Source organism: Xyrauchen texanus, chromosome 45, assembly GCF_025860055.1.
Source record: "Xyrauchen texanus isolate HMW12.3.18 chromosome 45, RBS_HiC_50CHRs, whole genome shotgun sequence".
NCBI classification, from domain to species: Eukaryota; Metazoa; Chordata; class Actinopteri; order Cypriniformes; family Catostomidae; genus Xyrauchen; species Xyrauchen texanus.
Window position 1 is genome coordinate 8,432,505 of NC_068320.1, and position 27,446 is coordinate 8,459,950.

Sequence of the window (27,446 nt, forward strand, 5' to 3'; positions counted from 1 at the left end):
CCGGTCACTTTGAGGTTTCGTTTTACGGACATTTTGATGATATGCCGGTCAAATATATCGCCTCTTAATTAGTCAAGTTGAGGAAAACTGGAGGCAGTCTATGTAACTTAAAAAATGACATAATCAGGCTGTATAGAATGCAACATATTATTATTAGCTTAACTTTCAAATAGACGGAAAAAAAAACATGAACGTCCGATTGGCGTCAATCAACGCCAATTGTTTTTTACTGTGGTTTCACACACATTCACTTTTTGAAACATTGAGGCACGGATGTACCTAATACAAATAAATAAAACATCTCCAGTTAACTAGCAGATCATTCATTTAGTCCGTTATTAAATAAGAGATCTAGCGCTAAAATCTGTTGTTTTTGAAATCAAGCTGAGCGCTCGTGTCCGCTGCTATCAGTTGCATGGACGACGCGCTGCGCGAAGTTGCGCAATCTTCACTAGGACGCAGCGTTTCAATCTATCGCCGTTGCAGAGACTCTCTATTAATTCTGGTGAAATCACAAAATAAAATGCACACAAACGTGTCCCTGCTTGATATGTAACCATGCACTGATGAACATAGGCTATTCAGTTTTGATGATAGAGAAAAAACTGCACGAATCGCGCGGATTAGAAGCACTGATCTATCTATAATGAGATGTTCCTGATTCACCATCGTCTGGCCTCTGAAAAAAGCTTTTAAAGCTAGTCTGCCTGGGCCTGGCCATATTTGAAACGTCTCACTCAATCGTTCGTTGTTTAGGTCTATATTGCAGCCGTTTTAGGCGTGCGCTTTATTTGAAATGCAGCATGCGATGTTGTTTCATAACTTTCAAACGATAGAGCCTGTTCCTTTATAACATAGCAAGAGATCGGTGTATTTTTGCTTTATACATTTTAGGCTTATTCTCAAATTCAGATTGTGTTAGGGGGACGGGATTATTAGGCAATTTTAATCGGACAATTTGACCGGAGAGATTTAATTTTGTCGGACATTTAATTTTTTTACCGGCCAATGTCCGGTAATTACCGGACAACGGAAACCCTGGTTGGAGTTGATAACAGTTTGCTTATTAATCTCATTCTATATCTGGATAATTAATATCATAGAGGATACATTTCCTCATCTATGATATTGCATTATATTAGTACAGTATGTTAACTTAATAGCCAAGATACTTGGACATATGTGAAAGAGAATAAACCTTAAATAAGTGTTTCAGTCGCAATGCACATTATGTTGTTTAGAGACTATTTAGAGACATTTAGAATGTTACAAATGGCTATTTCTATTGAAATAAATGTAGAATTCATTAAATGTTCTGTTTGTCCATGAATCCTCTTGCAGCAGTGCAGGTCTTTGGCATTTAGAAGCTGCTAGTTTAGGGGAAAAAACACTGTATTGTGATTTCCGCATGGCAGCGCCACCATTTTCAATTGTTCTAATAATAAGATAATTTTCCTGAGTACCAAATTAACATTTTAGAATGCATTTGTTAGGAATAGGTGACACAGCATATGTTTACCATCACGGGTAATGAACATTTTTTAATAAATTCCACTTAAAAAAATAATTTCAAACTGTAATAATAATAATTTGCAATTAATAATTTTGGCAGTATTTTTCATCAATGTAATGTATCACTGGTGAAAGGAAGCATAAATATCTTTCAAGATCAAAAGTGTCTGTGTGTAACGAACGCTAATCCCCAAGTTCACCCCGCCCCCTCTAGCTCTCACACTAGCTCCCAATCACCGGAATATTAGTTTCACCTGCACTGTTCTTTTCCCTTATTTATACCCTGCCCTTTCTCCCCACAGTTGTTGGTTATTGTTTAGTTTACCCCTTCGCTTTGCCAGCTCTAGTGTTTCGCTAGCTTTCCCCTGTTTAATCTACTCTCTTGTTTGTTTGTTATATTCTGATCTCACGGCTTCGACCTTACGCTTCCCTTTACTACGCTTCTTTGGATTTGCCCCTTTGTACTTTTGCCATTCTGCCAATAAAGCAGTTTTTCCCGACATTGTGACTATCTCTTCTTGTGCGCGTGACAAAATAACCAACCCCACAAAATTTATTCACAATGGATTCCTTGGAAAACCTCCAAGGCTCACTAGAGCGGATTTGTGCGGCGATTTCTGCCCAAGGATCTACCGTGGGGAGACATGATCAAGCGCTTACAACCCAGGGGCAGCAGATACAAGAAATACTACAGACGGTACGTGCTCTTTCTGATCAGCTTAACCCTGTTCCACCTGTGTCTGTCCCTGAACCCGTTGATGCTCCCAACGTGTTCCCAAGCGCCGTGAGTTTTCAACCCCCCGAGAGGTTTGATGGCTCTTCGGACACTTGCCAAGGGTTTTTAATGCAGTGCAGTGTTTATATGAAGTATCACCCCCTTTTACGCTCTGACAGTGAGAGAATTCATTTTTTGATCTCACTTCTCACTGGCAAAGCACGGCAATGGGCCACCGCGTTGTGGACGGCTGATAGCCCACTTCTTACTTCATACGATCAATTGCCGTGGTTTTTGATCACCCAGCAGCTGGTAGAGATGTGGGCAGTCGCCTCGTGTTTCTTAAACAGGCGTCACGCACCGCAGCCGATTATGCCCTTGATTTCTGCACCCTTGCCGCTGGCAGCGGGTGGAGCGACCCCGCTCTTCTAACTGTCTACCGCCTGGGTTTAAGCAGTCAACTGCAGATGGAGCTAGCCTGTAGAGGAGAATCACTGTCTCTGGAGAATTATATTCAACTCTCCATTACGGTTGATAATCTCCTATGCGATCGTGCTTTTCGTAGTCCCTCAGTCATCCAAGAGCGTTCGGTGGGCTCCAACTCGTCTAACCCCCACCTCTCGAAAGCTCTTCCAACTCTGAACCCATGTAGCTTGGTCGCACGCCGTTAACCCCTGCAGAGCACACTAGACGTTTGACACAGAGCCTCTGTCTGTACTGTGGCAAACCGGGTCATCGTATTGCCTCATGCCCGGTCTGTCCCCAGCCTTCTCTCTCCAGAATCCAGGTTAGAACATCCGTCATTCTTAGCATTACCCAGAAACAAGTCTGCCTCCCTGTAGTTTTGATTTTTAATGATGTCTCCTTTTCTACCCCAGCCCTAGATGATTCCGGGGCAGCAGGGAATTTTTTGGACGATGGCTTGGTCCAAAGACTTGGTATCCCACTTAGTCCGGTCGTGCCACCTCTCAAGGTTAATTCTTTGGATGGGGCACCCCTCGGCTCGGGATTCATTTCCTTCAGAACCATGCCATTGTCCCTCCAAGTAGGCTTGTTCCACAAGGAGGCCATTCAGTTTTTTATTGTTCAGTCACCCAGGGACCCAGTAGTTTTGGGTCACCCCTGGTTATCTCTTCACGACCCCCATATTTCCTGGCGCACGGGGGAGCTGTTGCGCTGGACTGACCATTGTTTGTCCCACTGTATTTCCCTTCCTGTCTTCTCAACCTCCGTCGAGAGCCCCGAGGTGAGCTCTCCGGTCTCCATTCCCCCGGAGTATTCCTCTTATGCCGTTGTGTTCGAAAAGACCCAGGTTAATCTCCCTCCACATCGTAGTGTGGACTGCGCCATCGATCTTCTTCCGGGGTCCCCGCTCCCTAAAAGCAGAGTATATCCCTTAACGCTGCCCGAAACCAAGGCCATGGAGGACTACATCAACGAGGCGCTCAGTCTCGGCATAATACGACCGTCCACCTCCCCAGTAGCATCAGGCTTCTTCTTCGTAGGCAAGAAGGATGGCGGGCTTCGCCCCTGCATCGATTACCGTGCCTTGAATAAAGCAACGGTAAAGTTTGCCTATCCCTTGCCTCTCATCCAACCGGCCCTTGAGCAAGTCAGCAAAGCCAAGATCTTCACCAAGCTTGACCTCAGGAGCGCATACAACCTTGTGCGCATTCAAAAGGGGGACGAGTGGAAGACTGCGTTCATCACCACCAGGGGGCACTACGAATACTTGGTGATGCCATACGGCCTCGCTAACTCCCCTTCGGTGTTTCAGTCGTTCATGAACGAGATCTTCCGAGACATGCTGGACCAATTCCTCATCGTCTACATAGACGATCTTTTAATCCACTCCTCCACACTCTCGGAACACACCAATCACGTCTCGAGGGTGTTACAGAGACTTAGAGAGCACGACTTGTTTTTTAAGGCAGAGAAGTGTGCCTTTCACCGTTCCTCCGTCTCCTTTCTGGGCTATGTCTTGTCTGCAGGAACGATGAAGATGGAAACCAACAAGGATGCCGCAGTCCTGTCCTGGCCAGAACCTAGAACGCTGAAGGAGCTCCAACGGTTTCTGGGTTTCGCCAACTACTACAGTCGCTTCATCCGAAACTTCGGTAAGATCGCCGCACCCCTCACTGCTCTGACATGAGGCAACCCGAAGTCCCTCACATGGAGCACTCCCGCTCAGCAGGCCTTCCAAGCTCTAAAAGACGTTTTTACCACTTCCCCTGTTCTCCAGCAACCCGATCCCACTCTCCCGTTCGTGGTAGAGGTGGACGCCTCTGAGGTGGGGGTGGGAGCAGTCCTCTCACAACTACACGGGACTCCCGCTAAGCTGTACCCTTGTGCCTTCTACTCCCATAAACTGTCCTCCCCTGAACAAAACTATGACGTCGGGAATAGAGAGTTGCTGGCCATTAAGCTAGCCCTAGAGGAATGGCGTCATTGGTTGGAGGGTTCCCTTTCGTTGTCTTCACCGACCACAAGAACCTGGAGTACATTCGCTCAGCCAAGAGGTTGAACCCCAGACAAGCCAGGTGGGCCATGTTCTTCACCCGTTTTAACTTTTCTGTCACTTTTCGCCCAGGCTCCAAAACCACCAAGGCTGACGCCCTCTCTCGGCTCTTCAGCTACGGCTCTAAACCTCCGGGGCCAGAGACTATTCTCCCTACATCGTGCGTCGTAGCACCCGTTAGGTGGGAATTGATGGAGGCCATCCTACAGGCTCAAGGCAATGAGCCCGCACCTCCTCAAACCCCCCCAACAAGATGTACGTACCCACCATTATTCACCCTCAGCTAATGCAGTGGGTCCACACTTCCCTTTGTTCCGGCCATCCAGGTATCACCCGTTCCACTGAGCTACTCGCGAGGAGATTTTGGTGGCCCTCACTCAAGGACGATGTCCATGACTATGTCCTTTCCTGTCCAGTCTGTGCCCAGTCCAAAACTCCTCGTCACATTCCCGCTGGGCTCCTCCAACCGTTGCCCATACCCGATCGGCCGTGGTCCCACATCGCCATGGACTTCATCACCGACTTACCTCCCTCCGACGGTCGGACGGAGATCCTAGTGGTGATAGACAGGTTTTCAAAGATGTGCCGCTTGATTCCCCTACCTGGACTACCCAACGCGACCCAACTGGCCGACCTCATGATCAACCACGTCTTCCGGAACTTCGGCATCCCCGAGGAGATTACGTCTGATAGAGGGACCCAATTCATGTCTCGATTCTGGCGAGCCTTCAGCAACAGACTAGGCATCCAGCTAAACTTCTCCTTGGGATACCACCCCCAAACCAATGGTCAGACTGAGCGCCTTAACCAGGAGATAGGAAAATACCTGAGAGCCTACTGTGCCCAGAACCAGGGTAACTGGCACACCTACCTTCCTTGGGCCGAATACGCCCAAAATAGCCTGGTCAGCTCTTCGACTCGCCTCACCCCATTCCAATGCGTCCTGGGCTATCAGCCACCCCTTTTCCCTTGGGAGGCTGATCCCAGTGTCGTTCTGGCCGTGGATGCCTGGGCCCAGAAGTGCACCCAGGTCTGGAGAGCCACCCATGACCGTCTACAATGCTCCACTCAGACCCAGAAATCCAAGGCAGACCGCCGACGCCGACCCACTCCTATATTCCATCCGGGCCAGCGGGTGTGGTTATCGACCTGAGACATCCGTCTTAGTCTCCCGTCCAAGAAGCTGAGCCCTAAGTACGTCGGCCCTTTTAAGATTGTGCGGAGAATTAACCCTGTCACTTATAAATTACTTTTGCCACCCCTCTACAAAATCTGTCCTGTGTTTCATGTTTCCCTTCTTAAGCCCGTGTTTTACAGCCCCATGTTCCCGCCCACTGCATCCCAGACACCCCCTCCACCACTCGATGTCGGAGGTCAGCCCGCATATACTGTCCAGGCCTTGTTAGACTCCAGACGTCGGGGTGGCCAGTTGCAGTACCTGGTAGACTGGGAGGGCTACGGACCTGAGGAACAGTCGTGGGTACAGTCGAGGGATGTCTTGGACCAAGCTCTCAAGCTTGATTACCATCGCCAGCATCCCGATCGTCCCGCACCACTTCCCAGAGGTCGCGCTCCTCGTAATCGAGCGCGGCCATCCGGAGCCGTCCGTAGCAAAGGGGGATGTACTGTAACGAAAGCTAATCCCCAAGTTCACCCCGCCCCCTCTAGCTCTCACACTCGCTCCCAATCACCGGAATATTAGTTTCACCTGCACTGTTCTTTTCCCTTATTTATACCCAGCCCTTTCTCCCCACAGTTGTTGGTTATTGTTTAGTTTACCCATTCGCTTTGCCAGCTCTAGTGTTTCGCTAGCTTTCCCCTGTTTAATCTACTCTCTTGTTTGTTTGTTATATTCTGATCTCCCGGCTTCGACCTTACGCTTCCCTTTACTATGCTTCTTTGGATTTGCCCCTTTGTACTTTTGCCATTCTGCCAATAAAGCAGTTTTTCCTGACATTGTGACTATCTCTTCTTGTGCGTGTGACACTGTGTTTTAAAAATGGAAGTGTATATACTATATATAATATAATTTGTAACTTGTAACGCTTGAGTAGTTTTTTGGCAAACTACTTATTTACTCTTACTGGAGTCTTAGTACTTCTACTTTTTTATTATTTCTGCAGTAGCAGTACTTTTGCACCACTGGTCTTCTGTACCTGAGCATCAGATGTCCTGAGATGGCATGTCTTTAAGTTTATAAAGTCTCATGTCTTTCTTAGATTAATACAAACAGCATAGTTTGATTGAAGACTGCTCAATTGAACCTCCAACAGACTGCAAATCATCCCAGAATGCTCTTCTCACTATAATCTCCTCATTAAGCGTAGCTGATCCAGAGGTGACCATGATAAATGTCATCATTCTCATCATGGGGTGGGTTAGAAATAAATCTGAAGGTCAAATGCATGTGATTATGAGCCATCTCTGAACTCTGGTACCTCTGTAATGTCACGGAAGACTTGTTCCAATCGACATTTGTGTTGGTCCTGGAACAATATTCCAATCAAATCATCAGATTTTAGGATTACATTAAGGTTTGGTTTTAGGACTTTGTAACTTGATCAAGATCAGATCACACATCTGCAGATATGTAATCTTTTCTTAAGAAGTCTAAGAGGAACACAAGTAACACAAAGACAGAAAGAGGATTTCATTGGTTGGTAATGGCGTTCTCTTGGACTGAATCTCTTTTCAGTGTCCAGATAATCAAAGACACATACTGCTACTGGTTTTTTCTGCACTTTCAACAGGATAGAGATCTGTCCACATTTGTCACGGATTACATTTATTTTTGTAATCACCCATATCTGTCACACACAAGCCACTGCAAAGTCATAGAAGAGAGAGGAGAAGCTTAGCCTTCTTTGATTGGCCATTGATCTCTCTCTGAGGATCACTTACTGTAGATCAATATCTAAGATACATCACCTTCCTCTCAAAGCATATGCTAAATGCTACTTCAGACATTCCAACTGTCCCTTTTCTGTCACAAAAACATGAATGTGCTCATTACAGTCTTTATAGAAATCACATTTTGATATTGGCACAAACAGAAAACATATGCTGAACCAACTGTCAAGTCAACTTGTAATGGAAACTAAATACATTTCAATGTCATATTTACAAAGTGAATGTGAAGCCTGCTTGAGTTATAAAATTTGAGACCAAGTTTCTGAAGTTCTTTGATTTGCCTATTGCTTTTTAAAGAGTTTTATTTTATCAAATTGTTCTGAGCAGCATCTTGTTTGTTATACTGTATATATTTAATGAATGTTTGAGCACCAGACGGTGTAAAAGTTCTCTCTAGAATTCACTGCAGTCTGAGAGATAGCGTCTGGACTCAAAGATTTGTGAGGGTGAAATTTCTAAATGAAAGAGGCTGCAAACGCTCGCTTTTGACAGTTTAATTTATTAATTTCACTGTTTAGCTGGAAGTCGTCATCACAACATCTCACAACAACTCCCAAAAGCACCAAAAGCATCCTCAGCTGCATTGATTTTTGCAGCTGAGGACACTTTTAAATGTAATGAGAGCTAAACTCACTGAAAACAAAATGGATAAAGTTTATTGTGGATGCAAACTCACTAAGCTTTGACTCTTCATACAATTCCATACTCCCTTGTTATCTTTATGTGTGTGTGTGACTCTGAATTGACAATAAGCATTCTGAAAGCTTTTACTAGGACTTTTCCATTTACACAGTTTTCACCATTCTATATTCATATATGAATAATTTTAACCTGCTGTTCTTTTTGTGCCTATAAGAGAGAGGGAAGTGAAAGGCAAAGAGAAATGTGAAAGAGAGAAAGTGTGTCGCAGCTCTTACGCTCTCATTTGTCAGTCACAGTAGATGGCGGCTCTGATTAATCTGCTCTAATTGGACTCTATTTAAGATTCTATGTGTGAATAATGGGCCACTGTGATGAATGAGTCGTGTTGTGGTTTGTGGCAACGTTTCTCAAACTGAGAAAAATCATTATGCCATTAGAGACTGATCACATGCCAAAAACCACAGAACTGAGCCTTAAAGTCAAAGAAGTGACAAAGCAAATGGCTTAAAATCTCTCAGTCTGTAAAAAATTTTTGTACCGGAGCCTGGTTACAAAAAAGCCTTTATGTTGAGACAACCCTTATAATATTAAGGATACTGTTACTAAACATTTTATTAACATAAGGGATTTCTTGAAACCAGATCCAGAATGTAAGAAAATACATTCAACAGATTTTACAATCTAACTACTGTAACTACATTGTAACTACAATGTAATAACAATGTAGTAATACTAGTGCTGACGGAATTAACACGTTAATTGCAAAAGTTTAACATGTTAATTTATTACAATTAAGGCATTTACCATTAATACAGCATAAACCAGCATTAACACTGGTTGGGAGGAGGGAACCTTTGAAATGTGTCTGCCCGGAGTCATTACAGTTACGGGATACAATCCCTTGTCAGGGATACAATTATTGGAGAAAGGGCCTCTTAGTGCTATTATTTAATGTACAAAACAAGCCCAGATGGGACTTATGTAAGGCATATTTTAAATACCAAAGAAGCACATCAAGTCTTAACTATCACTCCTTGGAGTTCAAAGCAAAGTTGCAGTTAGATGTATTTTCACAGAGCAGGAATAAATGCATTTACACAGAAGTTGCAAATGCATAAATAATGTTATGAGATTAATATTTGAAATGTAAAATTATGAGATATATAGAAAATATAGAAATATGAAATTAATTTAAAAAAAAAATCAATACTCAACCTTTGGGGACTAAATCTTTCAATAAGTCAACCTCCCAGTTAGACTTTGGGTAAAGTTTACATTTTAATGAATTGGTGCTATTTTATTGCATTCCTGTCTTTATCCTGTGGAAGGCTTTGTTTGTAAAATATTAATAAAGCATTATATTGTTACATGTTGTTTTGTTCTCTTGCCTTAGATAGAAATAAATGCATTTTGACAGGAAAAGATGAACATATGGTGAAAAATGTCAAAATTTTCAAAAGCTCAGATTAATCGTGATTAACTGCAAAAAATATGCGATTTATTGCAATTAAAAAAATGTACTGACTGACAGCAGTAAGTAATACTTATAATACTGTTCATCACTAACGTTGATATTACAGCCAATGCCGTGATCAAAACATCTGATAAATAGATAACAGATGGTCAGTTTTACTCAGAAGAAGCCCACAGATCAGGAAATGACTTGAGTTCTAAAGATTCCTGAATAAGACACATAACATGACATATATTATGCTTATAATGATGTAATTAGTCACAACACAATACAAATAAATTGATTGTTTCAAAACCAACTGTGGTGCACACTCAACAAAGCGAATCATTAAATGTTAATGCAAACATGACACCATCCAAACATGGTGACATTGTAGAGAATAGAGACAAGAAACATCTTCAAATTAAGCCAAGACCAAAAGGTGGAAAACATACATCTTTAGAAAAGCATGTTTCAATGAGACCAGCTTTGTGAAAGTGTGGAACCTTCAAGGACTTGAGTAAGCATGTGATCTGCTCATTGAACACTCTGATTTAATTTCTCTGAATGCTTCTCTTGTGCATGAACAGAATGACAGAATGTCCCTGTACCTGAGGGGATGCAACTGCTTCCACCCTTAACATATAGATGGTGACTTACGTAAGAGCAGCATTCATTACGTCCACATAGTTTCTCGGATGAGGCTGTGCTTAAAGCTCAAACCATCTCAACCCTGATTTAATTTAAAGAGTTTGACCCTGTTTGAAAAGATTCAATCCTTCAGGACATCAATCAAAAGAGTATTCGTAATGAAAAGACTCATAAGGAGCAAGAGGGCGTGTTGAGATGGTTTAAAATGGAGCAGGTAGGGGTAGAGCAACAATACACAGACACAAACATTCTTGAAATTTACACACGTGCTCTGAATACCAATACAACCACAAACACTACAAAAAGATTTTAGGATAAAGAAATGCAAGAAATGTAAGCGCAGCATAATTCTAGCAGGAAGACTAGCAGCTGTACATCATTGCACCATTAGCTAGGTAACTCCTAGCCAATCACATGTAAGTCATTGCTTTATAAATCTGCTCACAATCTATCACATTGTTGTTTCAGTGTGCTAACACGGTGTAAGGGGGTTAAGATGGGCAAGGAGGAGGCGAGAACCAGCTTGTCAATATAAATAATAATTTTATTAAACTCAAAACAAAAGCACAAACATAAACACACACATGACGGACATGCCCGTAATTCTCTCTCTCTCGAACCGTCGTCACCGGCTGCCTTTATCCCTCGCGCGCCCCATCAGGTCTTCCCTCGACCCCTCCGCGTTTCTGGGGGATGGCAGGGCACTCCTCTGCCCCTGGCAGCGGCTCCATCGCTCCAGGAGGTCGGGGAATCCAGTCCCCACTCGCCCCACGGACGGCGGCCGTTCCACGCATCCGGGCGGTCGGGCTACTCCATCACCTGGCAGATGGCAGCGGCATTCCCTGGGTGGATGGCAGTGTCGAGGACTCTGCGACGGGCATCCCTCCTCCCTCCCGGGTTTCGGCACCAATGTAAGGGGGTTAAGATGGGCAAGGAGGCGGCGAGAACCGGCTTGTCAATATAAATAAGAATTTATTTAAGCTCAAAACAAAAGCACAAACATAAACACACACATGACGGACATGTCCACCTCCGCTCCACACACGACAAGCTCATTCTATAGCACTGTCTGACGTAGAGTCCAATCAACATCCAGCTATGGATGGACTTATTCACTGCTCCTTACCTTTATCCAGAATCAGCAGCTCCTCGCGCAACACACATCTGCACATTTCTGGATTCTCAGTGGGATTGCGCTCTCTTGGAATGATGATATACATGTTCCAACCTCTCCAGGCCACTGGCGAAACAGTGCACAGAACATCTCTGGAAGCCCACCTTCCCTTCGCAACGACATCATCACTTCATCTCAACTTCTGCCCGCATCAAACCCATGGGGAGTAAACAATCAGCAAACCCAGATATTCATCCATATCTCATTCACTTAGGAGATCGAGCCACTGCATCCACCTCAATCAGAATACACAACCCGGCACAGGAGTGCGCTCCTCGCCAAGTCTGTCAAAATCATCGGCCAGGCAGCAGCTGATTTCCATCAGAAATAAGCTAAGTTCTTAATCATATCCTTCAAATGCATTCAGATTATAGTTATGGGTCTATGACTGTCTGTTGCCTGCTCTCTGTTCAACATAACACAGCTGCATCAATATCAAAAGCCAATATTTCAAGTCAACAGCGCATTAACTGTCATAGTAATGGCAAGCAATCACACGTTCACAGCTTGATCATATGAGGGAAACTCGGTCAAGCTTCACTCGCATGTCATTCACCGTATTGCATGCCTTAAGTGTTCCCCATCGGGGAATTAAGATCATTATTTAGGCATGTCATGATGTTCAGTGCACATTGTTCATCAGATCATTTTATTACCAGCATAATGCATTTCACCTATATGATCAGGAATCAGGGGGTGATTCCTATTTCACAGAATATTTATACTGTATTTTATTACTCATTCAGGCATCATTAAAGTGCAGAAATTTGCATCGTATGTGTATTCATAAATCATTCACTTTCATCTCTGTTCGGACCACCCCAATCTATGGGGATCTTCAAGCATTGGGGCTTTATCAATGTTCCAAATTTCAAAGCTCATGAGTTTAACAGTCATGTCAGCCTAACTACATTACATTTTAATTTAAGTATCAACGCATTTCAGTATGATGCTGTTCACTTTTGGTGACGTTACATTCAGTAGCAGGTAAGTAGGTTTGGCAATCATTGGATAAAATCTGTGCTGAATAAAAGCTCATATACATATATATATATATATATATATATATATATATATATGTATATGTATATATATATATATTGCCATTATGCTCTATTTCTCACAGATACAAGCTTCCCCACCTCTCTATCAACAAGACCTATCATTAGTTCACATTTCCTCCTTCCTGAGCAGTTACAGTTTCACATTCAATCTCCCACCCCCTTGGGCCACCTTATTTCGCATACACATCATTCATCAAGGCTGCCCCATCTCTCGCCTCACGCTAGCATTTCGTCGATAAATACTGACAATGTATCTATTGACTACCACTGCTGATCGGACCTCAATTTGATCCCCTTTACTAATCACTGGAACAGTTTCCCCCTTTTCCATAACAAAACCCAGAAACAGTCCCTTGTCACGCTCGCACACCCGTCCGAAGGTCCTGAGGCAATCTGAATAGGATCATGATTTGCAGGGAAATGGCCTGACCAAATTTTAACTCACATCAGCTCCCCTTCATCAGCATCTTCGAAATCACCCCATCGTCAACATATTATGGGGTCTCCTACTGGCACGCAAACGTATTGTCATTTTTGAGACTCGACAACCACCGTCATATCAAAGGCTGTCCTCCTCTAAGCTCCTTAGCCCCTATTAAGACATTTGACATGGCAGAGATCCAACTGAACCCCATTCTCTCAGTCAAGCACTTTCCCAGGTTTTCAATTCGTCTTTACTCTATCTCGTTCAGAGTTCCATCGACATGTCCACTCGCCATCATACTGCTTATGCTCTGCCCACACCTTTTGAACCTTCTGGTGGTCTATGCCCCTCACTCTTCCCCTTAGATTCCACTTAAACTCATGCAGAAAGGACTCACCCAGCCCACGCTCATGTCACCTCTTTTCTCTAACACTCCTAAACTTACCACCTGGGATGCGGTTGTAGCATAACATTATCTATAGCCTCCAGCTCCTACTGCCTGATTACCCCTCCCCCAAGCATATTCGGAAAACTAGTTCACAATTTGCATCTGATCCCTCAAATATTGCAGCCCCTCCCCTAGTCTCGAGGCACACTATCAGAATTGGTACGGTTGCTCATTAAGGACTATCAGAACCCACAATCAGATGCTCCAGCGCTGATATTCCTCATCCTCCAGAAATATACTTGACCCAACCCTCAATCATTACACATGCTCAAACTTCCTCAGCCATAAGTTTTCATACCTATTTGGTGGCGGTTGGTGGCCTCACTGCCCATCCACATCTTTCCAACACTTATCAAATGTAAGCTGTCTATTATCCTGCCAAGGACATAGCATAACCACATCCACCCTCCTCACTAAGGCTTTCACAATCCCAGCATGGTTTTCCTTTGCATAGCTACTGCAAAAGCCTAGCTCGTCCTCATAACCAACATGGGATATCTTTCAACAAAGGGTATTGCACAATAACATCAGCATTATCGTATGGCTTTACGCTACGTTGTTCATCTTTCAGCAAAGATTCTCCAAACAACACCTGCCCTCGTTGAATGGTTCATAATCAAACGTTGCTTTCTTTCAATGAAGGGTATTTTACGCAACGTCACCATTATCGTATGGCTTTTTCTTCTCTAGATTGAATGCTAAACACAAGACCAGGTTTGTAACCTGACCGGATCCTGTCTTTTGGGGTAGTATTTTATTTCTATCTTTTGGAGTAGGCTCCTTGCCCCTGCCCCTATCTCCAGCAGGATTTGATGGTTTTGAGTACAACAACTATGGACCACCAGATGGGGCTTATGCCAAAGACATTACATTCATGTTTTATATTCATCAAACAAATGTAATCTAAAACTTTACTCAAATCTGCAAGTCTTCCTGAAAGAACAGAGTTTCTACTGACACTCCTTGACTTCATCCTTTACACCAGCAAAAATCAGGATGTCACAAAGAACCAGCTGAAGTACAAACAAAGAAAAATCTGCCAGTTTCCCATGAGAGGAACATTTATTGGCCATTTCAAATGCATCACTGAGGCCATTCAAAGCTGAAACACTTCACCGCTTGCCTTACCTAATTTGGGGAGGGAATATTTGACTTTGAAGTAATCCTGGTAGAACTGAAGGAGTCTCTTGGTGATGTGAAGAGCATAGTCCCCCGATCCGCTCTCGATGGCATCAGGTCTGGCATACAGACGAATCTTTGATAACACAATATAGGAAGAGAGAGAGAAAAAAGTAAAAGGTGTCATGTGATGAACAAACTCTTATATAAACAGTTTGGTTCTGAGTTAATTTCTAACCTGAAATCATCCAATGAGAACTGTTTTGGACTTAAAATATTAAGCTCTGAATAACAACAGGATATTTTTTCTGTTTTTAACACAGAGTGTGTGAAAGAGAAAGAGTGTTAAGTGTAATTTTGTGGTAAATGTAATCCCTCAGTAAAATTGATCTCTGGGCTCTTTTAGCCAAAGGCTGATGCCATGGCTTTCTGATCGAGCACCATCTAGTAAGAATGAATGTCCTCATATGCTCAGCCGAACAGAGTTACAGTGCACAACAAGCAGGAGGAAAGGCATTGTTTCTGCTATGCACATTGAATTATTTGTTGTTTACCTCAGATGTTGCTGCTGTATTGATCGCCTCTATTACTGATATAAAGATGAATGAGCTGGACTTAGAGCTGTGGAAATTATTCAAGCCCAATAAATTAAATCAACCTGTAATTAGACAAACCGCTCAAGAGATGCTTCATTAATCAGCCATTGTACAGATGGTTCAATCTGATGCAAGTGCTGACTGATTCATATGTTTGTTTGTTTGTTTGTTTTTGTTGAAGGTAGCTTGTCAGATGACTTAAATAAGGTTAATTGAACTTTAAAAGAGACTCTCAATAAATCACTTCTCAGCATTGATCTCACTAATAAGGATATATCTGCCAAACATGTGGAACAATGAAACTTTCAATCCACTCAGAAGAGGAAGAGAGCACTTGAAACACTTCAGCAGAAATTCACTGCTCTAAAATTACAGGGTAAATTGTGTTGAGATCTTCAATGGTACAAGAATGTGCAATCTGGGAATATTATCTCCTCTTTTAGATGTAATAATAGGGTTCCCTTTAGATAAGAGTAGCTCACCAGGATATTTTGCACATGGGATGCTGGTGTGGTAACGTTAGTTTTGAAACCTAAAAAGACGTTATTTGGGTATTTGTATACTACTGCTAAAATCCTAATTTTGTCCTTTAAATGCAGTAAACATGATCATAGTAATACCGTGAATATGTAATTGTGACAGAGTATATTCTCAATGTGTATTTTAAAAATGCATAAGTCTGTGTAAACTGTTTTATATATATATATTCGCTATTTTGAATATGTAGAAAAGTTTATAAAATATAAATATGTAGTTTAAAGTTATTCTGAGTTTATCTGTGATCAGTTAATTGGCACGATAAGTTGGACGATAGATTTTTCTGGTCTGCGTGAACACTAGGGGAAGAGCCCGCGGGATTTCTCCATTCAACATAAAGCTTGCAGTGGAGAAACAGCGAGTGCGAGTTTTCTGTTTTAATCTTCTTCCCCTTTTCAGGTATGGAGTATAATGTTTAGTCAAAATACTTTGATATGATGTTTAATATGTTTAAGAGTATGCAGACGCGAATATTATATTGATTGTGTGTTTGAAATGGTTAGTTAAGAAATGCGCGCGCTCGGGACTCCATTTTAAGCACGTTGGTCATGGCATTAGGCCTATATAATGGCGCAAAGTTAGAGTATGTTCGATGTTTGTGTATGTAAGGTGTAATTCTGTTTATTTAGTGCTGATTTGGTCACTTGCTGTACAAAGGTGAATGTATAAAGTATTATAAGTGAATTGAGAATGTCCGATGCATTTTCAGCTGAAATAATTAGCTGAAATAGTACATTTACGTGCTGATGACTGATTTGCTGTATAGTTGATATGCATTTGACTAAAAAGAGAAAGATTGAAAAGAGTTTTATTCTCAGGTAATTGAAAATGCCTTATATGTACTTTTTTTGTATACTTTTATATAGTGTCATGGTTTTCAAATAGCCTATTATAAAGAAGTGTACTCATGTAACTAAATGTGTACGTTACAAATTGTTGAATATTTGTTAAGAAATGTCAATGAGGTTAATGTGAAAAAGAACTGCTTAATGTCAATTACAAAAAGATTCAACATAAAGCTTGCAGTGGAGAAACAGCGAGTGCGAGTTTTCTGTTTTAATCTTCTTCCCCTTTTCAGGGGTACAACATAATGAGCATATTGTGTATAGTGGTGTAAAATTTTGATTTGCTTTTTTTTTTTTTATGACATAAACAATACTGTATGTGTCTGGTACTAACCCATGAACACATCATGACTCCTACAGTGTTTTGAGTTGAATCTGCTCTTTTATGCCAATCAATGACCAGTTCCACTTGTTTTATCTCTTAAACTAATATAAGGCAACCAGTTAAAATGATCATTCATAAAGGTAAACTCTGCACCAGTATTTGTTTTGTGTGATAAATTATGAATCTGTGGGAACCTATGGGGCCAGACTGGTGGAATATAGACCATTTCACAGAAATAATCAAAAACAAAGGAAGAACAACGCCTGCTGTGCATGTCTGGTCCTGAAGCTTTTCTGGTAGAAGCATTTTTATAACCCAGAACAAATGTCAAAACAAAATTGCTAGTCCATACTTTTTGAGTCTAGCTGAAACAGAACAAACAAGACACATGCAAAAAAGGGGGAAAAACAATGATATGTCATTGTGTCACCGGATCTTTAGACAAGATTTTGAGGCACCAACTTTTCTCCAGATGTGTACCATTATCTTGTAGACACTGAGAGAGAGGCTAAGACAGCATATCATAGTTCAGATGCTTACAATTATTTCCTCAGCAGAAAGGTCTGGAATATTTGGTTGCTCCTATTATAATCCATAAACCTGCCAGTGTGTGACTTGTGAAGCTTCGTTCATTATTATGGGGGCGATCGATAAGGTCACTTTTAGAGCCTGTAAAGAAAAACTCTGAATTAAATAGCCAGTTAGACTCTTCATATCAAACTTACGATTAGCTGGCAAAAATTACGTTCAACTTCCAGAAATAAAATGTGTGCTACATATCTTACAGTTCAGTCATGACAGCTCTCTGAAAGATTTTGTTAACGGCTTTCACGTGCAGCGCGAGTCTCATCACACTTTAATAGTGTTTAGTCTCCCATTCAGCTGATGAAAACACGCTGTGTGATCATGAGGAAGGATTACATTAATATCTAGATTGGAAAGCAGGTGCGAAAAATATCATATAAATAAAATAGCCTGCTTCTCTCTCGCTATTAATTGCATGCATGTGATTACATGATTACAATGACATAATATAAGAAATATTTAAGATTCCACATCATTTGGTAATCAGTAATCAAATAAGCATATTTGTGAAACTAATTGTGTTAACTCATGTTGTATAAAATTACAGGTTTTCTTTCATTAAACACTTAAGATGCTCTGTGAAAATTCACATGCAGGATCAAGATTATATCACAAAACTCAAACTGTTATGCGTATAATCTAATTTGTAATGAAAAATAAACAATTCAATTAGAAAAATGCAAAATAGAAACATTTTCACAAGTGGATTCATACTTTGGAAAATCGCATACGTTTGCACAGCCATTGACGAGGAAAATTAAAAATGGCACTCCATGTCAAAAAGGTTGCAGACTCCTGCATTACATCCATGCTCACAACAATAAAAAAGACAAGCTTTGAAAATACAGACATAAAATTAAAAAAATTAAAATAAAGTGGGTACAGCTAGTTATTTTACATATGTACCTTGCTGTCATTTTACAGGTTTTACAGGCAAAAAAAAAAAAAAACAGGAGCATGCCCTTACAAACTCAGCACATTTGAACATTCTGTCAATGTAATGAAGTCTTGGGGATTTGTGGCCACTTTGCAAGCAAAAATGATGCCTTCGCAGGGCACTTGGTTGGGAGTAATAATAATGGTAGCCAATCTGTAGGGCCGTTCCAAACATAATTTCTAATCAATTAAAATGACCACTATTTATGAGCTCCACACCTTTCAGCCCACCTCACAGTGAAGACTTAAGTCCCTAAAGGAAATAGGGTATAGGGATGATCACTTCTTATTAGAATGCACTCCATAATTCAGATGAGTAAGAACAGATATAGCAGCGCGAGCCATGCCTGAACTCTTTGCAGAGTTTGTTGGATGTAACTTAAAAAAGAGAAAGTTAGTAATATACTTATACCTTATATCTTTAAACATAAGCTGTAAAGTAGTGTGTATATTTGAAAGATATGGAAATTGGCCCCAGGGCCCTCACTATTCATAATCCGCCCTGCATGCATCAATTTGTCGTTTCTTTTCAGAAATCGAAACACTTTAATTTTTGTTAGATTCAGGCATCCATGGAGCATCCAGCCAATGAAGGTCATAGTCTAAATTTTAATGCTGACATTTGATGACAATCATGTTAATGTTACTGCTACAAGTCATGATAAATGAAGCATCTCCCGCTCTTGATTCGGATGAGTTTGACAACTAACCAGAAATGTTCTAGGAACAAAGACGTCACTTTTTAAACCAATGAAAATCATTATAAAATGGTCTATGTTCCATATGTGACACATTAGAGAAGGTGCAGTGGTCAATACAGACACACACAAACATTATGACAACCTCCCTAATATGCTGTTGGTCCTCTGCATGCCACCAAAACAGCACCGACCCACCAATGCATGGACTCTACTAGACCCCTGAATGTGTCCTGTGGTATCTGGCACCAAGGCATTAGCAGCAGATCCTACATGTCCTGTAAGTTGTGAGGTGGAGCTGCAGTGGATCGGACTTGTTAGTCCAGCACATCCCACAGATGTTCAATCGGATTGAGATCTGGGGAACTTGGAGAACAGGGCAACATCTTAAACTCTTCATCATATTCCTCAAACCATTCCCAAACAATGTGTGCAGTGTGGCAGGGGTGCCTTATCCTAATGAAAGAGGCCACTGTTAGGGAATACCATTGTCATTAAGGGGTGTACCTGGTCTGCAACGATGTTTAGGTAGGTAGTACGTGTCAAATTGGCATCCACATGAATGGCTGGACTTAGGGTTTCCCTAACATTGCCCAGAGCATCACACTCCCTCCACCTGCTTGTCGTCATCCTGGTGCCATCACTTCAACATGTAAATGTAAGTATACAGCTCAAGTACACAGCCATCCACGTGATGTAAAAGAAAACAGGACTCATCGGTGCAGGCGACCTTCTTCCACTGCTCTAAGGTCTAGTTCTGATGCCTGCATGCCCATTGTAGGCTGTGGCAGGCCTCCGCTTTCTTATGTAGGAAGCAGGAGCAGGTTAAACATCCAAAATTAAGATTTATTAACTCACAAACTTTTCAGTGTCACACTTTACGGTGGGCTTTTCAGCAGCCTCTCAACATAGAGAGTCTGTGTATGTGTATCTTTCTCGAACTGTGGCTCTGACTCCTCTTTATCTCTCTCACGGCTGATTGCGATAATTCTCCCCCAGCCGTCCATCCTTATCACTCAGCTTTGCTCTGCTTGCAACATAACCCCCTTTCCTGACTCAGGCCAGGGGCCATCCAACCTGTTACCTACTGTCACCTACTTTACTGATTCCTATAAAATTCTGAAAACATTACGACTTACACCAGTGATTCTCAAAGTGTGGGGCATGCGCAAAGGATATTGTAAGGGGAGCGTGGAAGTCTGACCCGTTCTCAAATCACTTTCACACATTCAGCAAAAATAGTGACAATACACGCAAGAACCAATGTGAGCAATTACTACACCTCTGCTTTTTCTCCTGCCAGTTCCAAATGGGGGAAACTATGAATTTACACTGATGTTTTGGTCGGTCCCTCACACAACACTATCAAATGGCTTCAGAAGAATTGATATATAAGGCACAAGAGTTAAGGATGACTTTAATGGTGCTTTTGGAACTTGGAAAGCCTATCACCATCCTCTCATCTCTCAGGCTTGTCGCTGACACATAGTACCTGTTACTTTTCTCAGTGCTGACCAGGATGGCCCAATCACAGTAGTTTATTCTTACTGGAAGTTTATTGGAGTTTAAAAATGGTTTTATAGATACTACTGAGGTGGATTAACATTCACAGGTATGAATCCTTGCAATAATTATTATTATCTTTTTTTTTTTTTTTTAAATAAAAGTTTAAATGTCTCCATTGAGAGAAAAAGGTTCTGCTAATTAAACACAAATGAATGGAGGATTCAGTTTAAAATATGTTCATGCCCAGGGGTTGCTCCTGCACTAGTAGCACTTTTTATTTATTTATGTAATTCATAAAGTATACACAAACTAACAGAACAATGTTGGCAATGTGACATGTTCATTCATTCAGTTTTCAAAGTATTTTGAATATAAATAAAATGTTTTTACCTGCTATGAAGAATCCTGTACAATTTTTCAAAAGTTTTTGTTCAAAGGGGGGTTTGACCAAATAAATTTGAGACCACTGGCTACACAGAGCTTCTTTTCTTACCCATATTTAAAAAAAAAATAATAATCTGTTCTCTCCAACTACATCTATATGGTCGACTAATGATCTTTACCACCATAATAGCCAGACGAGCTATTCTTCTTAAATGGAAACATGCCTCTATCCTCCCACAGTATGACAGCTAGATCCAGGAGATCATTCAGTGTATCAGGCTTGAAAAGTTTCACACACAGGAACCCTTGAGTCCTTCTGGAACTTGTACACCTGAGTCTAGTGGTAAAGCATAGATGGAGACTTATTGGATTTTTTTTCTATTTGTATTATGCTTTGTTAATAGGGGTGGGGGTTGAATACTGTGGTGGGGATGTTTCGGGGAGGGGGGCACTTTCAATATTGTAATGTAGACACATCCTTTTTTCTGATTTTAATTCAATACAAATATTGAGAAAGTGCATGTGATGAAAGTGATACAATAGCCATCAAATGTACTTTACTGGCTGCTTTACTCTCAACCAATCGCCTAACTTTGTAGAAAACATTTTAAACCTGGTGACTCTGATTGCTTCAAATGAGACTCACCACAACTCCATTATCTGTGATTGCTTCTCTGTATGTGAAGTTGCACATGGCCCAGGCCAGGTAGTATGTGGACATGCGGGGCGTCCTGGAGAAATGGTTGGTCACCCACCCGTCCTGGTCAAATGTAGAGACCTCCACTGGCATGTTGGACAGGGACTGATACGAGCTCTCGTGTCTCAAACTCACTCTGAAAGTGGCTTTATAGATGGGCTCGTCGAAACACGGGAATGCCTTTCTGGCGTGAGTCGGTGAGAACTGTGTCACAGCAAGATACCTGCAGAATAATGCCAGGAATAGAGAAAGAGAGACAGATGAGAGAGAAATAAAACTCTCTAACTAAGCCAAGTCATTTAAGTGGGCCAGGAGTTTTAAGGGAAGAATTAATCTCATATAAACTTCATTAAATTGTCACATGACTTTACTATATACAGATAAAGCTCTGACTGATGAACCAACATCCCTGTACAGCATTCTGGTCACAGTTGAGAAGCAGGCAGCGGGTGTTGCTGAAGAAACTGTATATGCTGAAAGCAACTGGAAATCCCTGCTGTGAATGCTGCTGTTTCAGTTTGTTGTTTCATTGTCTGGTGTTGTGACAGGACTGTCCCTGCTACACTAGATCATTATAACATCACTGATATGCAATGAGACGTCAAAGAAAAGAGGTGACTGATATGGAAATAAACTGTTTTGCAATTACTGTGTTTACTGAAAGCAGGTCTAAAGGTTGGCACAATTACCCGGTTATTGCAAAGACAGAGGTTGCAGCTAGTGAATGGACAAAAGATTTATGGAGTGCTGCCATGAAAGGACCCCTTTAGGGTAAATCAAAATGTCTCAAATGTGTTAAGGATTCAAAAATGTTCCACTTTTCCCTGTCAGAGGATGAAGGAACATTAAGATGCCAAAAAGCAACAAAAAGTAGATATTTTGTGCTGTCAACCCAACAGCTCTGGAATATGGGGTGGTAAAGCTGATCTTTAATACTTGCATGGGATTTGAAGTTTTTCAAAGAATAGAGTGTGTGTGTGTGTGTGTGTGTGTGTGTGTGTGTGTGTGTGTGTGTGTGTGTGTGTGTGTGTGTGTGTGTGTGTGTGTGTGTGTGTGTGTGTGTGTGAATGAAATGGGTGAATGAGTCACAGTTTAAAGCGCTTTGAAAACCGCTAAGGTTAAAAAAGTGCTACATAAGTGCAGACCATTTACCATTTACCATATAGACCTAAACACTTTAATCTACCTGTATAAGATCACTATTTATTTTGACACATTAGGGAAGGAACTGTGTAAATTGTTGTGGGATAATAAAGATCTTCTTTGACATATACAACTTAGAGTGGAATTATGGGAATTTAGCACTGTGCTTGAAAACCTCCTGTAAAGTTGTAAGAGCTTCAATGTATGACACAGCTGTGACTTCAACACAGAGGTATAATTAATGTTCATTCAGATCTGTGTGTTGAGCTTACTGACATCTGATGACCTAAACAGTTTTGTCACAGTTGGGACTACATGAATACTTTTTATGAAACTGGACAGGGGATTTCCATTTCCCAGCATGCTTTTCATGGTACTCGAAAGGTAGAGTAAATGTGTTTTTGTGATAGATTAATATAAAGGTGGGGGAGGAGTACTTGTTAGTATTTAATGTTTTGTTATATTGAGATTCAGAAGAGTTTCAGTTATGTTGGAATTTTCTGGGGTTACCAAAATGGTTAACGGTTGAGCTTGAGCTAACGATGAGGACAGGTCGATGTTGCACATGACATTGATTGAACACTCTAGTGCTTCCAACCAGCATGTTTTAGAATGCTAACATTCACTTTCACTAGTTATTGCATAAAAAAAAAAAAAAAAAAAGATTTATTTGAGTTACATTGACATGTCTTATTTTGTTGGGTTTACCAAATTCAGTTAGGTTCTTTCCACACCAAATAATTGTAAGTTCCGAAAACTCATTTCAAATACGTTGAATCACTGTCCACAACTGAATCAAGTTCAGCCAATGAACTCATTTTTTTCAGTGTTGGGGCACCTAACCCAAACATAACCATAACCAGGAATAAAATCTAATGTTGTAATAATATTTGGAAACCATGTTGTTCTGTGTTGTTTGGATGGTCTCCCATTACTGTAATAAAATTCACAATAGCTTTAACCAAAATACCAGTAACTAGTAAGTTTCTGTTACTTTAAACAACTAAGGTACATCCAAACAAATATGCTAGCTTTTTATTATCCACTACTGCCATCAATACATTCAAAACAATGTCAGTGAGATTCTGAAAGCTTCTTAAACTGTTTGATAGAGATTCCATATTAATGTATTATAGTTGTACAGCAATAATATTAACTGCAGTAACTGTGGCATTTTGGCGGGAAATGTTTTGAGCGTAGCATTAAGTATAGCAATAATTGATTATGACAGCAGTGTATAATTTTGAGATGTGAATTACCTTCTCTGTCCATGCAGCATGTATGAGCTGCGGAAAAATCCCAAGAGTTCATGTTGAATGGGCGCATGAAAAGTGATGTTGATCTTGTATGTTCTGAGGGGCTTCATCTCTCTGTGCAGCGCGAGCACATACACCTGCTTGGGCTGATAGTGGAAGCGTCGCTGGATCCTCATGGCACCTGCAGCTTTCTTACTGTCGGAATACACCAGCACTTTCTCCATCTCCAACCTGTCCGTGTGCAGCACGATCAACTTAGTGGCGCGGACGCATTCAAACTCAATGTTCACCTCACCGGAGAAGGTGAAGTTCTCCATGTGCACGGACAGTTGGAGGTCGTAGTGGCGAGGGCGCAGGGTGGCCGGTAAGCGCACATGTCTCCAGGGCTGCTGGACGTCCTCTGAGTATCTGCTGCTGTTCCCGTCCCGGGACTGTTTCACTTTACTGTTACTGGAGCCGTTTGCGGCTTGAACCCCCCTGCTGTCCCCGGCGCATCTCTGGAAGCTCACGCTGAGTGTGATGGCGATGGCCGTGACGATGATGAGGGTGAGGATGGAGATGGCGAAGCCCAACACGAGTCTCTTGTGCACCGTGATGTGCTGTTCGGTCGTGCGGGGCCGGACCACCACGCTGTCGGCCCATTGATCGGACAGAGCCCGTCCGTTCCTCATGCTCGTGCCCTCAATACCCATCGGTACGAATCCTCACTGCATTAGAAACGGGATTAACATTCAAATAAAAAGCTTTGAAACATTTAAGTGTTTTCAATACAGACGCACAATACGTGACCGGTTTTATGAAGAATGTGATCTCAGTTTTACGCGGGATCAAGGTATCGTTAAGCAGCTCCACCTCAAAACTACAGAGGATGAATGATCAGACGGATATCGGGCAAAGATCATGCAAAACACTTAAAAAAAAAAAAAAAGTATATTATGAGATTCTGACCGAAAAGTTTTCAGCATCCAAAAGGGTGCGCAAGAGACATACAGATCAATAAATGAGCTCATCGACTGAAATACAGAGTACGTACTGCACGTGCACATCCCCACAAATCCGTCTGATTTGAGTCTGATGTGGATTTAGTTCCAGCACACCTGATTCATAATCAATCACAAGATTGTTTCTGTGAATGTCTGTTCTGTTCTCATTTCCCCTTCTGCCTCCATCCTCATGCTCTCTCTCTCTCTCTCTCTCTCTCTCTCTCTCTCTCTCTCTCTCTCTCTCTCTCTCTCTCTCTCATCATCTACATATTTCGCCTTGTGTTTAGTCGAGTTGCTTCTAATTAAACAATGCAATATGCATACAGATATCAATTCTTCTCTTTCACAAATCAAAAGTGCTGAACTGCATGAATGTGAAACTTAAAAATGAAACTCAAATTAAATGTAATGGAAAATGAGACATGCATTTGAGACATGTATGTGTCAAATCTTATAGCTGAGCTGAGAATACAGTTGTGTACATTCACAACAAAAGCATTTCAAAGGAGGTGCAGAGACTAACTGAATAAACTACATTGATGTGCTTTTTTTGTTTGGCCAGTCAAAACAGAGCCCAATTACTTTTGTACTGTATAAATGTGTAAATAGGTCAAATAAAAAAAATTAAAAAAACTATATTTGCTGCTGTGCAATAGTGTGTGTTTCCATGTGTTTTTGTTTGCATGGCCAATGTTTCCCTTTCATAAATCTTAACATAATTAATCATATTCATAACATTAGCTGCAACAGTAAACTGAAGGATGCTGTCCATGGTGCTGAAACAAATAGTTGCAGGAATTTAATGAGATTTTGAATGTTTCACTGCGTAAATAACTGCATGTGACATTGGAGATCTTTTACCAAAACAGACTACCTTCATGTTGTCCAGCACTTGGCCCTCTTGGTATATCTGTCATTGTTTAGAGTCTGTTCCATGAAGGGTAGACCAGCAGCAGCTCTTTGAACATAGTTTGCAATTTGCAGCTCTTGTCATGGCTGCTTAAACACAGCAAGAGGAGAGCAATGAGTGTGTGAAGACCCTTAAACCTTAAGAGAGCAGAGAGAGAGAGAGATGGGCCCTGTCCCTAAGCACTAAGACTTGAGTCCAGACTAGTCAGCAAGTCCATGAGGGTGCATGAGTGATAAAAGTGTTCATTTGGGACAGACATAAATCAGATGATGCTTCATATACGTGCAGTTTAACAAATTATTATTTGAAAAGTCATGACATGGATAGATAAGTACACTCATTAAAATAACTCTTGAATATTTGTTTTATTACATAATTCCAAGAAACACAATGACAGTAAAGCATTAGATAATCTTACCAAGAACCTCTGAAAAACAAAGCGCACATATAACAATGACAACAAGCTGTATATTGCAAAAATCATTATACACACACCCACACTTCAAGTACAGTCTATAGACTCGCTGAGCACTTATTTATTATGCATGCAATTATCTAATCAGCCAGTAGTGTGGCAGCAGTGCAGTGCATAATATCATGCAGATACAGGTCAAGAGCTTCAGTTAATTTTCACATCAAACATCATAATGGGGAAAAAAACGACAGTGATTTTGAATGTGGCATAATTGTTGGTGCCAGACAGGCTGGTTTGAGTGTTTCTGTAACTGCTGATCTCCTGGGATATGCATGCACAACCGTCTCTAGAATTTACTCAGAATGGTGCCAAAAACAAAAAACATAAGGTGAGTGTCAGGTCTGCTGATGGAAAAGCATTTTTGATGAGAGAGGTCAATCGAGAATGACCAGATTGGTTCGAGTAGACAGAAAGGCTACAGTTACTCAGATAACCACCCTGTACAATTGTAGTGAGCAGAACAGCTTTTGAGAATGCACAACACGTCGAACATTGAGGCGGATGGGCTACAACAGCAGAAGACCATGTCGGGCACTTTATTAGGACCATAGTGTTCCTTGTTAAGTGCTCGGTGAGTGTAGATTGTCAATAGACCGAACAATGCTATAGCAATAAATATAATCAATCTTTTGAACCAGACGCACACATCAGACCAAAAAGTGTTACTATATTTACACAAGATAAGCAAGTGATCTGTCATTGACAATCACAAAAAAGCAATTATTGAAATAAATATTTAATCTGCAATTTACATCGCCTCATCCACCATGATTTTTCCACCAGCACGGAAACTCAAGCCCGTTGTGATTGGTCAAGAGGATCAGCAGCAGGGACTTTTGGGTTGTAGTCGCATGTAGCCAGACCTATGACTATGCTATAGATCTGGGGTCAATAGAGTTGTTCAGGTGTGACATCAATTTGTAGGTGAACCCGGAAGTCT

General features: G+C 41.3%; 1 protein-coding gene across 1 annotated transcript in view; it reads right to left on the bottom strand.

The window, feature by feature from the left end:
* Positions 1-24,830, bottom strand: part of LOC127637426 (thyrotropin-releasing hormone-degrading ectoenzyme-like) — a 146,772-nt gene extending 121,942 nt beyond the window's left edge. The window contains exons 1-3 of the mRNA XM_052118471.1: positions 24,142-24,830; positions 21,689-21,962; positions 14,640-14,766 (exon numbers count right to left, since the gene is read on the bottom strand). Coding sequence (XP_051974431.1) covers positions 14,640-14,766; positions 21,689-21,962; positions 24,142-24,830 — 1,090 coding nt within the window. The remainder of the gene's footprint in view (positions 1-14,639; positions 14,767-21,688; positions 21,963-24,141) is intronic.
* Between the last annotated feature and the right edge of the window lie 2,616 nt (positions 24,831-27,446).